A 12,656-nucleotide genomic window follows, 5' to 3' on the forward strand; every position below is an offset into this window, starting at 1 on the left:
AAGGCAATCCATATCAAAAAGAGAGGGTTGTAAATAATCACTCTTACCGTATGGTTCATAAAAAGGAAGAGGGTGGTAAATAGTTACTTATCACTGTATGGAAAAACTAACGAAGGAAATGCATGCATTCCTCAGCCCCAGGAGCGGTTTGCCACCCCTCTTAATTCCCGAATATTCAGGAATTAATAAGGAACAGAGGGATCATGACAGATCCAAAATAGCACACAGGAAGCCTGCTGTTAAATGCTTCCTGACAGTGGTCTACAGACCTGAGGCCAAGAGAGTGGTACCTTATGGACCACCAGATAACCCAACTCCAGCCATGTTTTCCTGCATTCAGTGGGGACTCCAGTAGCTGTCCACAGACATCCATGCAAGCCCACACACCCCTGCCCTATTCCTTTCTCCCAGGGGTTGTGGAAGGTCAGATACAGTACATTGCACGTAAATGCTGGTCATAGTGTTGGAAATTAATATCTGATAAAGTTCTTCATGGCTTTTTTTTCAGGGATAGTTTTTTTGGTGTATTTCATTGTCCCTTGGGAGATTATTCCATTCTTGACAAGTTTGACCTGTAGTGAACAGAGAAACCAGGTTTGAGCCATGGTCCTAACACATTTATTGGTGTGCAAGAATTAATGGCAACATAGAAGTTCTGACCTTCCTAATAAACTATCATCTAAAGAAATTACCTCGGAGAACAGTACAACAAGCCAAAATTTGTATGAACCTCAAGTTCTTACACTTAACGGGAGAAGAAAGTGAGCTTAGAATTTGGCCAGTTGATTCTGTTCCAGTTAAGCATGAAAGCAGATGTAAATGAAAACATTGTGTGAAGAAAATTACTTGGAACAATTTGAATAAAATAATCTCTGCTTTGTTTCTATTATGGGAGCAGGGGCTTTTATTAGTATTACTTTTAGTCCTCCTAAAAAGGTAAAACATTTCATACCTCTCTAGGAAAGTGCATTAAAGAGCATTTCATGCTATAATACATCCAGGTCTATATTCTGCCACTTAGGAAGTGTTTGGCCTTGGATCTCTAAACCGTTATAGGCTGGCTTTAGCACCTGGAAAGGGGAATAGCACTTAAATGATGGAGTCACAAGAATTAAATAAGATAACTGTGTAAAAGAATGGTCAGCAGGAGGGAAGGATGCACATTATTTGGAGTCACTGATGCGTTTTTAAGTGGATAATAGTTGTCAGGAGCACGTGGTTTGAAGTCAGAGAGACAGAGTGTAGACTCTGGCTCCGTCATGTAGTACTGGCTGTGCCTGGGGTCAGCTCCTTTATTCTCTGAGCCTCATTTCTCTTCCCTATCAATCGGTGCTCTTGGTGTAACTGTCTCCTAAAGTGCAGTGAGGAGGTACTGAGGTCATCATTGTAAGAACCTACAGGACCAGACAAAGGGTACGCACCTGCGGACAAAGGTGATTCAGACTTTCGTCAGGTAAAATGTGGTATTTCGTCCCTTTCCCCAGATGGTGTATTTGGTTGATGAGAGCCACGTTAAGTCTATGTTAAGTCTTAAAAACAATTTTGCAGTTGGTTAATTTCTAAGACTGCATTATACTGATAATGTTAATTAGTTCATTTAAGAATGCTCAGTTTAAATAATAATTCTACCTAGTATAAATACTAATAATGCAAATAGCATGTTGGGAACAAAGTTTAAGCCCTTTATCCTTTTTTTCTACAGTGGCTTTATTTTTTTTGAGCTTCACAAGCTGCAGAGAATGGATGGGGCGGGGCCAGGGTAGAAGTGGCCCATGTGGGCGCTGTGCAGTACTGAGTTATGACCAGCCTAGGTCAGGGTAGTGGCAAAGGTGGTGGTGAGAATATTAAAAGACTGTACTCAAGGTTTAAATTTTCATAAAATAAATACACCTTTTAGTGTTCTGCCAAGAATATTCCCAAGGAAGATTGGCATCTCTCTCTTTTTTTTTTTAAATAGCAAGTGCATGGTGGAGAAGAACACAGCAACTATTACTATAATTTGGTGTCACTGCCTTGATTCTTGCCAAGACACCAGTAGTCTTACCCACTGTGACTTTTGCACCATCAATGCAGATGTCAACGTAGTGAAATTAGACTGAGTTTTTAAATGTTCTATTTCCAGTAACCAGGCTCCACGCTCTCCCCCTTGGGTTTGCAGATCCTAATTATCTCATGGCTAACGAACGCATGAACCTGATGAACATGGCCAAGCTGAGTATCAAGGGCTTGATCGAATCTGCTCTGAACCTGGGGAGAACTCTGGATTCTGACTACGCACCTCTGCAGCAGTTCTTTGTGGTGATGGAGCACTGCCTGAAACACGGCTTGAAAGGTAGGCCGTGGCCTCAAAATGAGAATGTGCATGCACCTGTTTCCCAGCAATACGTGTTCAAGAAGAGAAGCTTTCCTTATAGAGCCAAAGAATAAGAAACCTCTTGAATTCATATTAATCCACTGGGATACAACCTATGTGGGTACAGAAATATGTTTGACGGTATAAGGCTTAAAAAATACAGATCCTGAAAAGCTAGAGCTGGAAGCACTGTTACAAGTATCTATTCAAGATGACAGTTGTGTTTCACTGGTGGATACAGGTCTAGAGTGGGGCATGATTTGCTCAAAATCCCACAGCAAGTAGGGGCAAAGCAAGTGCTAGAACTCTGATGTCCTGACTCTTGCTTGCATGCTCTTCCCACTTAACCATTAGCTTTCAAGGGCAGGACCTGGTGTTATTCACCTTTGCTTCTTTTCCTCCCCAGTCTTTGATAACCTGCTCCTGAGTTACACATTCTTTACCACTAGACTGTTTTCTTCACTAATACCACACAGCTTAAAGCACGATATTATTAAAATATTTTATTGTTCATATACAAGTGAGCCATAAATTCCTCCTAAAAGAGGAAGAACTGAATCTTGGGAAGTAGGAATTCTTTATTTTTATGAAATGTTATCAATTCTGAAAGCATGAATAATTTTAAGACTGTCTAATAATCTGGGATTAATTCCCTGAAAAACACACTGAATAGCTAGTAGGGTATGTGTGTGTTGAGAATATGTTAATGTAAAAAATATTAAACTACTGCTTTGTTTTTATCACCTTAGCTAAGAAAACTTTTCTTGGACAAAATAAATCCTTCTGGGGGCCTCTAGAACTGGTAGAAAAGCTTGTTCCAGAAGCTGCAGAGATAACAGCAAGTGTTAAAGATCTTCCAGGACTTAAGTAAGTTTAAGGTTGAATTCTATGTGTCAGGGAAAACATTCTTCTCACCCACTTCCTTTAGGAGTGAGACTGAAGACAGTGATGACCATAATAATGTATTTCATAACAATCCAAAATGCATAATATTGTTATGAATAGACATTGTTAGGAGGGCCCTGGTAGTGTAGAATATTGAGAAGTGTGAGGGATAATTATTATTGATCTAAGAGAGGTTGTCTTCATGTTAAAATACGGAACATTCTCTTATTTTTTTCAAAGCCCTTGCGGGTATCAGCTAGTGAGTCTCAAGAAATTAGATCTAGGGAGGTGGCATCTTAGACTTGGCTTATGGAGTTTGAGAACCACGATTAAAACAGTTGTCAAGTGAACTGCAGGAACTGACTGATATCCATAACCTGCCTTGAAACTTGAAAAAGAGTAGGTGATTGCCTTCCCAAATTAGATTGGTCTAATTTTAATCAGGTAGAGGTCTGAATGGCCTGTGTCCTCATTACGGTTATTTGGGTACTTACACGATCCACACTAAACTTAGGATTTACCAAAACAAATCTGATGGGACATTTTCAGTTTGGCCTCCCAGAGGTCTTCAAATTGTAGTCTCGTTCAGTAATTAATTCCTCACAAGAGCATTTGTCCCAGCACACCCCTGGCCCCCACCAGCCCTCATAGAACTCCTCACATAGGAATGTGGTGACAGAGGGGCTGTGTGTCAGGAGCGCCTCGTACACACACTGTACTGAGGGATCATTAGCAAGAGTAAATGAGCCTGTCCCACTGTGGCCTCCGTCGCTGCTTCTACTAGTTTTTTGGTTTTTGTGTTTTCGTAGAACACCTGTAGGCAGAGGAAGAGCCTGGCTTCGTCTGGCACTAATGCAAAAGAAACTTTCAGAATACATGAAAGCTTTGATCAATAAGAAGGAACTTCTCAGGTATGAAGATCTTCTTGTTGAACTTTCTCCTTTTCTCGGTATGTTCTGTATGATATTAGGTTGAATCATATAAATTTATCATTTTTGTGGATCAGAAACAGTTGATTCATGACAGTTTTACGTAGTTCAGCTAATGCCTTCTCCCACATCAAACACACACACATACTTAAGATTAGATGCTTTTCTATAAAGTGTGTTCCACCTGTTGGCTGTGGCATAGGTATGGTCCTTTGCAGGACAGGTCGAAACTTAACACCTTCAGAAAAGCAGGAAAGGCTTTGACACCTTCACATATACCCAGGCTCTGTAAGACAAGAAGTTGATATGTAACATTAAATTCCAATGCAGCAGGCAAAATAGTTTCAAGTTGGGTCATAGGTACAGATGGAAAAGAGAAAACAATAAAACTTTTAGAAGACACATAAAGTATACCAAAATTTCTCAAACAGGACACAAAAAGTTCTACCTATAAAGGAAAAAAAAAAAAAGAATAAATTAGTTACCTTAAAATAAAGAACTTCTGTTTATCAAAAGACACTCTTTAAGAGTGAAAGGCAACTCATTACTCTAAAGGAGATATTTGTGATATGTAATACATATATTCAACAAATGATGCATATTCAGGGTATATAAAGAACTCAGTCTTTCAGTCCAAAAAGAAAAAGGCAAATGAGCAAATATAAAAATGGTAAAGGACTTGAACAAACATTTCACAAAAGAAGAAATTGAAATGGCCAGTAAACACATGAGAAGATACCTAACTTCACTAGCCATTTGTACATATAAGTTAAAACAAGAGTGTGATAACCTCACACAACCACCAGAATGGCAAAACTGAAAAAGATAGATAATGCCAAGTGTTGGAGAAGATGTATAGGAACTCTGCTGGTGAGTTAATTAATATAGAAACTTAAAAAAAACTGCCCTCGTCTGTAAAAGCTGATCATAAGCATTTCTTGTGACCAAGTATCCCACTTCTAGTTATTATATCCAATAAAAAATGTATAGTTATGTTTAACAATAGACATGAACAGGAATGTTCATATCTATTAGAATGTTTGTACCAGCCCCAAATATTTATAATAGACCCTGAGTATCTATTCACAGTAGAATGGGTAAGTAAATTATGGTGTACTCATACAGTGAAATACCATATAGCAGCTACACACAGCCAATGGATTAATCTGGTTTTGTTGGAAACCAGACAGGGAAAATACTTGGAAAATATTCTGTGTATTATTCCATTTATATAAAGTTCAGAAACATACACAACTTACCTTTCATGGTAGAAGAAGTCAGGAAAGGGCTACCATTGGTGGGGTGAGGATACAAAATCAGGAGCAGAAGGGAGCATAACGTGGTTTTGGAGGTTCTGATAATCGTACTGTTTTTTAATGTGGTGGTTACATGGGTATGCTCTCTTTATGAAAACGCAGTCTGCCGTATTGTATGATTTGTGTACTTGTCCTTATGTACCTTGTAGGACTTTAATATTTACTGAAAGAAATACAAATATAGCATATTGCCTCTGAGAAATAGTATAAGAACAAGTAACAGAATTTGAAGACATGATTGAATTTTCTAAGAGTCTAGTTTCTACAAGAAATTGCACTACGGATCCTAATACGGAGCATTGTTTTAATGTTGCTGCAGCTGCATATGCTATTGATTGCTGTTTCCTTGCCTAAGAAAATTAAGCAAATCAGGAGAAAGAGAAACAAGAACCATTTGGGAAAGCTTATTTATTTCCATAAAGAGAAGGCTCAACTTTCCAAGGATCAAGCTTTGATGAGGTGTAGGGTCTAGTGTTCAAGCTGTAGGTAGCTACAGGGGAGTAGAAAGAAAGTGAGAAAGTGTTAGTCCCTCAATCTTGCCCGCCTCTTTGTGACCCCATGGACTGTAGCCTGCCTGGCTCCTCTGACCATGGGATTTTCCAGGCAAGGATACTGGAATGGGTTGCCATTTCCTTCTCCAGGGGATCTTCCCAACCCAGGGATCCAACCCAGGTCTCCTGCACTGCAGGCAGATTCTTCACTGACTGAGCTACCAGGGAGGATACAGGGGAGTGTCTTCAATCAAAATTATTCGAATCAAAATTATTGATTCAAACTGAGGTCCAAAGAATTTGATCTTTATCCACAGAGCACCAGAGTTAAATGGGTTCAGTCTTACGAACTAGACAGAACATTTTCAATCACTTTGACTCAGCACTTTCACACCCTGGGTATGTCTTAAGAGAAGTGCATGTGTATATGTACCAAAAAACATGTGCAGTAGTGTTCATAAAAGTACTGTAGACTGTACAACGGAAAAGAGCAAACAAAATGGATGCACTGTAGTTTATTCCACCATGGAATACTGTCCAGCATTGGAAGCAAATGAACTACCATTGCATCAACAATATGTACAAATCTCACATATAAAGCACAAGGGAAGCCAGACAAAGGAAAATGTGTACTGTATGGTTTTGAGGAGAGAATAAAGTGTTAAAGAACCTTGTTCATTCCAATTCTTAGTTTCCTTCACAGGCTGTTAACGTGTGCAGTTATCGAGAGAGATGGTAATTTGCAGATTATCCATGTGCTGCTTTTGAAGTGTTTTACCAGTTGTTAATATTTTTAACAGAGAATCAAAAGGAAAAGAGAAACTCACATCAGTGAAATGTATTATTACCAATCATTGAGGTTGACCATGAACAGTCAGTCCCAAGTGACTTTGTTGAAAACAAGTAGATTGCAGTCATGTTTCAGTTATGATATCAAATTGGTTGAAATGAATATTTCAAGTCATTTCATCTGTATGTATGGATAATTTGGGTATATCATGAAAGAATATTTAATTATTCAGGGGTCTTCTAGGATTTTTATCCATTCAGAATCATTCAAGTACTTTATTTCTCTTTTACTTTTTTATTTCAAAGTCATTTTTAGCACATTGTGCCTGGTCTGTGGAATTAGTCGTGGGAACAGGCCAAAACTAGCCTAACAGTTGATTAGAGAGAGTTGGCTAAGGAAAAGGGAGTTTTGGCTGAATATACTTATACTACAGTGATATGCTGGAATGGTATAAAGCCAGTATAAATGAAACTGCAGAAAATTATCCATTGAAATAGAAAGATACTCACAGTATTGTTAAGCCAAAAAGAAATTCACAATGATTTAATGGTATAATGCCCTTTTCGTTGGAGAAGGCACTGGCAACCCACTCCAGTACTCTTGCCTGGAAAATCCCATGGGCGGAGGAGCCTGGTAGGCTGCAGTCCATGGGGTTGCTAGGAGTCGGACACGACTGAGTGAATTCACTTTGACTTTTCACTTTCATGCATTGCAGAAGGAAATGGCAACCCACTCCAGTGTTCTTGCCTGGAGAATCCCAGGGATGGAGGAGCCTGGTGGGCTGCCGTCTATGGTGTTGCACAGAGTTGGACATGACTAAAGTGACTTAGCAGCAGCAGCAGCAGCCCTTTTAGTATCCCTCAAAAATAAGTATCAGTTCAGTTCAGTTCAGTCACTCAGTCGTGTCCGACTCTTTGCAACCCCATGAATCGCAGCACGCCAGGCCTCCCTGTCCATCACCAACTCCCAGAGTTCACCCAAACTCATGTCCATCGAGTCAGTGATGCCATCCAGCCATCTCATCCTCTGTCATCCCCTTCTCCTCCTGCCCCCAATTCCTCCCAGCATCAGGGTCTTTTCCAATGAGTCAACTTTTCACGTGAGGTGGCCAAAGTATTGGAGTTTCAGCTTCACCATCAGTCCCTCCAATGAACACCCAGGACTGATCTCCTTTAGGATGGACTGCTTGGATCTCCTTGCAGTCCAAGGGACTCTGAAGAGTCTTCTCCGACACCACAGTTCAAAAGCACATCAATTCTTTGGTGCTCAGCTTTCTTCACAGCCCAACTCTCACATCCATACATGACCACTGGAAAAACCATAGCCTTGACTAGACGGACTATTAGTATATGTCTCCATAAATGATCTGAAACATTATATATCAAGGTATTAACAGGTCATTGGTGGGTAGAATTACAGGGTTTCTTGTATACCTCTTTTTGTGCTGCTTTTTTTTGTTTTTTGTAATGAAAACTGATTTTATTAAATAAAAGATAACAAGCATTTTAAATCATCCTCAACCTATTATGCATGCTTGTTAGGCAACTTCTGCTAATTATCCAAAAGCGAAAGAATGTAACTAGTTTGACAGTTACATTTTTTAAATGTTTATTCACTATGTTAAAGGAATGTGGTACTTAAATAAAATTTAAAATAAAGCAGATCTAGGGGAGAGGGATAATTAGGAGTTTGGATTGACATATATACACTATTACATATAAAATAGATAACATGGACCTGATGTATATAGCACAGGGAACTCGACTCAGTACTCTCTAATCACCTATATGGGAAAAGAATCTGAAAAAGAATGGATATATGTATATGTATTACTAAATCACTTTGTTGTATATCTGAATAACCTGATATTGTAAATCAACTGTACTTCAATATAAAATAGAAATTAAAATATGTATATTTAATAAAAATAAAAACTAAAGCAGATCAAATAAAAAGGTAGTTTTTAAAAACAAACTTAACAGATTTTTTTAGATGCATGAAAGATTGAAAAGTTATCCCCTGTACATTGCAAATATAAATGTGTGAGAAAGTACGAATACTCACTTCAGTGAAAACACTGTTCTGATCACTTTTCTTTCAGCTGGACTATTCTCTAAAGTCTGTTCATATACCTGTTATCTAAAATGAAGTATCCAAGTAATATCATAGGTGACCATATATAACCACAAGACAAATGCTTTACTCCTTGTCTCATGATTACATCACTGGATTCTTGAGGTTTTATTACATAGAGCATTCCATGGATTTCTCTTGCAGTGAATTCTATGAACCCAATGCCCTCATGATGGAAGAAGAAGGAGCTATAATTGCTGGTCTATTGGTGGGCCTGAATGTCATTGATGCCAATTTCTGTATGAAGGGAGAAGATTTGGACTCTCAGGTATGAGAGAGATACTTGGTGGCCTAGTATATCACTCTGACTTATCTCAGAATTTGGATTGATCAGATTATACCAACCAAATTAACAGAAATTCTGAGTCATAAATAGAATTTTCTTTAATTTTGATGTGAATATAAAAAATTATACATAATGAATATTTTTCAAATTCTTGTCTTAACAGTGATTCCCATTAAAAATATTTTGCACAGGTTAAAAAAAAAAAAAAATATATATATATATAGCTACGTGGTTCAGTGGCAAACATATACACACACACATATACACCAAAATATATACACAGGAATTTAATAGTAGAATATTTGAAAAAAGCAAAAGAGAAAAAAATGTTAAACCTTAATTTATTCATTTAACATTCAGTAAACCTTAAATTTGGGCTTCCCAAGTGGCCCAGTGGTAAAGAACCTGCTTGCCAAGCAGGAGACCCAGGTTCGATTCCTGGGTCAGGAACTGTAACTGTAACTGGTGGGTTACATTTCATGGGGTCACAAAACAGTCGGACACCACTTAGTGACTAGAGCCCACCAGGCTTCTCCGTCCATGGAATTCTCCAGGCAAGAATCCTGGAGTGGGTTGCCATTTCTTCTCTAGGGGATCTTCCCGACCCAGGGATCGAACCCAGGTCTCCTGCATTGCTGGCAGACTCTTTACTGACTGAGCCACCAGGGAGGCCAGGCAAAACCTTAGGTTTATGTTAAGTGTTCTGTTGACTTTCTTAGTCATCCTACTGACTTGATCTTGAATCTTATAACCCTTGTCAATTCTTGATTATAAAAAGCATTACTTTTTTTATTAAAATTTCCTAGTAATTGGCATGACTGTAATGCTGTTTTTAAGTGCCTAGAAAGAGACATTGTGTTTGTTGTTGTTGTTCAGTTGCTAAGTCATGTCCGACTCTTTGCAACCCCATGGACTACAGTATGCCAGGCTCCCCGGTCTTTGACTATCTCCCAGTTTGCGCAAGTTCATATGTTATGGCTTGATAAAAGTGTCTAATTTTATAATAAATTTCGAAAATTCTCTCTGTAGGTTGGAGTTATAGATTTTTCAATGTATCTCAAGGATGGGAACAGCAGTAAAGGTAGTGAAGGGTACGTGCAAAGAAAATTTGTTTTCTTTTTTTCTTCGATGTTGTTTGATAGTATTTAAAGTTTACAACAGTACTGCTTTAAGAGATTTGCTGAAATTATTTCTGATGATATATCTCTAAATAGAGTCTTATAAAAAAATATCTATTGTGCCTGCTAAACCCTAACAGGGGTTTTAGTTCAGTGGATTTTCCTGGTATGTGGTTGAGGGGCAAATAAAATAAAAAGTATTATAAAGGGAATCTAATGCTCCATCTCTCAAAAGTAGCATTTGAAAACATGTTCTTCTTGACCAGAAGAATTGTATTCTCAGTTTGCTTAAAATTTGCCCTCTGACATGTGCATCATGGGATTATGTAAAATGCCAACGTTACGGGGAGCTGAGTATATGGGAACTCAGCACTAAACTTCTGTAACTCTAAAATGATTTTAAAATTGAAAGCTTTTAAAATATTCATACGGTACCTTGCAAATTAGCAATCACAAGCTTACCCTTTACCCATTATAAATGTGGCAGGTGAAAGCATAATTAGCCTGAAGTGTTTAACCTTAGGCATTGAACTAAATTATATTGCTTGCCCTTTAAGTAGTCCTAGAGGTATGTGGCCTTGAAGTTTTCATTCAGTTGAAAAGTCTGTCTGTTTAACTTTTGTCTGTTCTAGATTAGCTGTTGCCAGAAGTGAACCTCCTTTTTCCACACTTGATTTTCTCATGTAATAGTAAACATTTGATATTTGTGAAAGCCCTTTAAACAATTCATTGTGAAACCAAATAGCATTTAAAGGCAAATATATTGCCTTTGAGTACAATTATTATTTCACCCGAATAAGCCTAATTTATTCCTATGACAAATGGAAAATTGTTCTTATAAATAATACTAGCAGGTCGCACAGAGTCGGACACGACTAAAGCGACTTAGCAGCAGCAGCAGCAGCAGCAAAGCAGAAAAAAAATCTTTGAATTGCAAGAAGATAATTTTTTTTCTTTAAATGCCTCTAATAGATTATACATTATACCTGTAACCTAAGTTATTAAGGTGTATAAGCCATAAGAAGGGCTTTATGAATACGCTGGGAAGGTCTTCACAGTTTTAAACCTCCATGTCTCTTGTGTCAAGGAAGTTCTAATCAGGCCTGTCTTCTGGTTCAGTGTGTCAGCTGTAATTTCCTTCCTATGTTTTATGAAAATATTGGAGGTGGGACATCTTGGTATTTCTAATGTTATTTACTTTTTCTCTATTTTTTATCTTGTTTCCCTTCAGAGATGGCCAGATTACTGCAATCCTGGATCAGAAGAATTATGTAGAAGAACTCAACAGACACCTGAAGTAAAGAATGAATAAATATTATTACTTTATGGGGATTTTGGTGTGGCGAAGAGGAGAGAAGGATAAACTGACTATGAGCAGTTAGGATAAATTCAGACAATACTCAACAGTATATATATAGGATTCCTGCTAGTTCAGCTCTGAGCCTAGGCACTGGATATGTGGCATTTACCTGTTCTGGTGGCCTTTAATGAAAGGCAATACAAAATTAATATATAATTAGAGTTTTAGTGATTATGTAAACATACTCAGTGAAGAACTCTTAAATTTGTGCCATGAAAGTGAAAGTGAAAGTGAAGTCACTCAGTCGTGTCCGACTCTTTGTGACCCGGCGGACTGTAGCCCACCAGGCTCCTCCGTCCATGGGATTCTCCAGGCAAAAATACTGGATTGGGTTGCTATTTCCTTCTCCAGGGGATCTTCCCAACCCAGGGATAGAACCGAGGTCTCCCACATTGCAGGCAGACACTTTAACCTTTGAGCCACCAGGGAAGCCCAGTTTGTCCTATAGACACTTGAAATTGGAGGTCTTGGTTCAGTAGATCCAATCATGTATTTCAGGACCATGTCTTAGGTGAAGCACTCACTGCTGTAATACCTGTAGGTTAATGATATCTCATTGGTCCCTTATATATATATTTTTTTCATATAGGGGATCAGTAGTATTAATTTACCCTCTTTTCACCATCACTACCATTAATTTACCAAGTACTCACCAAGTATTTTTCATGACCAGAACATAAAATAATCTCTCCTCTCCTGAGGAGAGCTGTCCAAAATTTATTGGTATTATCAAGTACATTGATGGTCTAAAAACTGTTGAATAATTCATAAGAATTAATACATCATTTAATTATCTGATTTATAGTTCTCTTATGAAAGATAATCATTTTAGTTTAAGTAAGACCTAAAATGTGATTACACCAGTATCAGTATAAATTACAGTCTTGGTTCCATCTAGAAAACTCAAAAACAATTTAAGTACATTTTTTCTGGGGACCAAGTACTAATAATGACTAACAGTGAACTGTAGAGATGTTAGCTTAGCAAAAATATGG

At 38.0% G+C, this 12,656-nt stretch overlaps 1 protein-coding gene across 2 annotated transcripts in view; it reads left to right on the forward strand.

The window, feature by feature from the left end:
- Nucleotides 1–12,656, forward strand: part of RUFY3 (RUN and FYVE domain containing 3) — a 94,390-nt gene that overhangs the window by 56,928 nt on the left and 24,806 nt on the right. For both annotated transcript variants that reach the window (XM_052641738.1, XM_052641739.1), the window contains exons 2-7: nt 2,159–2,332; nt 3,103–3,220; nt 4,048–4,149; nt 9,042–9,165; nt 10,213–10,274; nt 11,533–11,598. In XM_052641738.1, the coding sequence (XP_052497698.1) occupies nt 2,159–2,332; nt 3,103–3,220; nt 4,048–4,149; nt 9,042–9,165; nt 10,213–10,274; nt 11,533–11,598 (646 nt within the window). The remainder of the gene's footprint in view (nt 1–2,158; nt 2,333–3,102; nt 3,221–4,047; nt 4,150–9,041; nt 9,166–10,212; nt 10,275–11,532; nt 11,599–12,656) is intronic.

The sequence above is a fragment of the Budorcas taxicolor genome, chromosome 6 (genome assembly GCF_023091745.1).
Source record: "Budorcas taxicolor isolate Tak-1 chromosome 6, Takin1.1, whole genome shotgun sequence".
NCBI lineage: Eukaryota > Metazoa > Chordata > Mammalia > Artiodactyla > Bovidae > Budorcas > Budorcas taxicolor.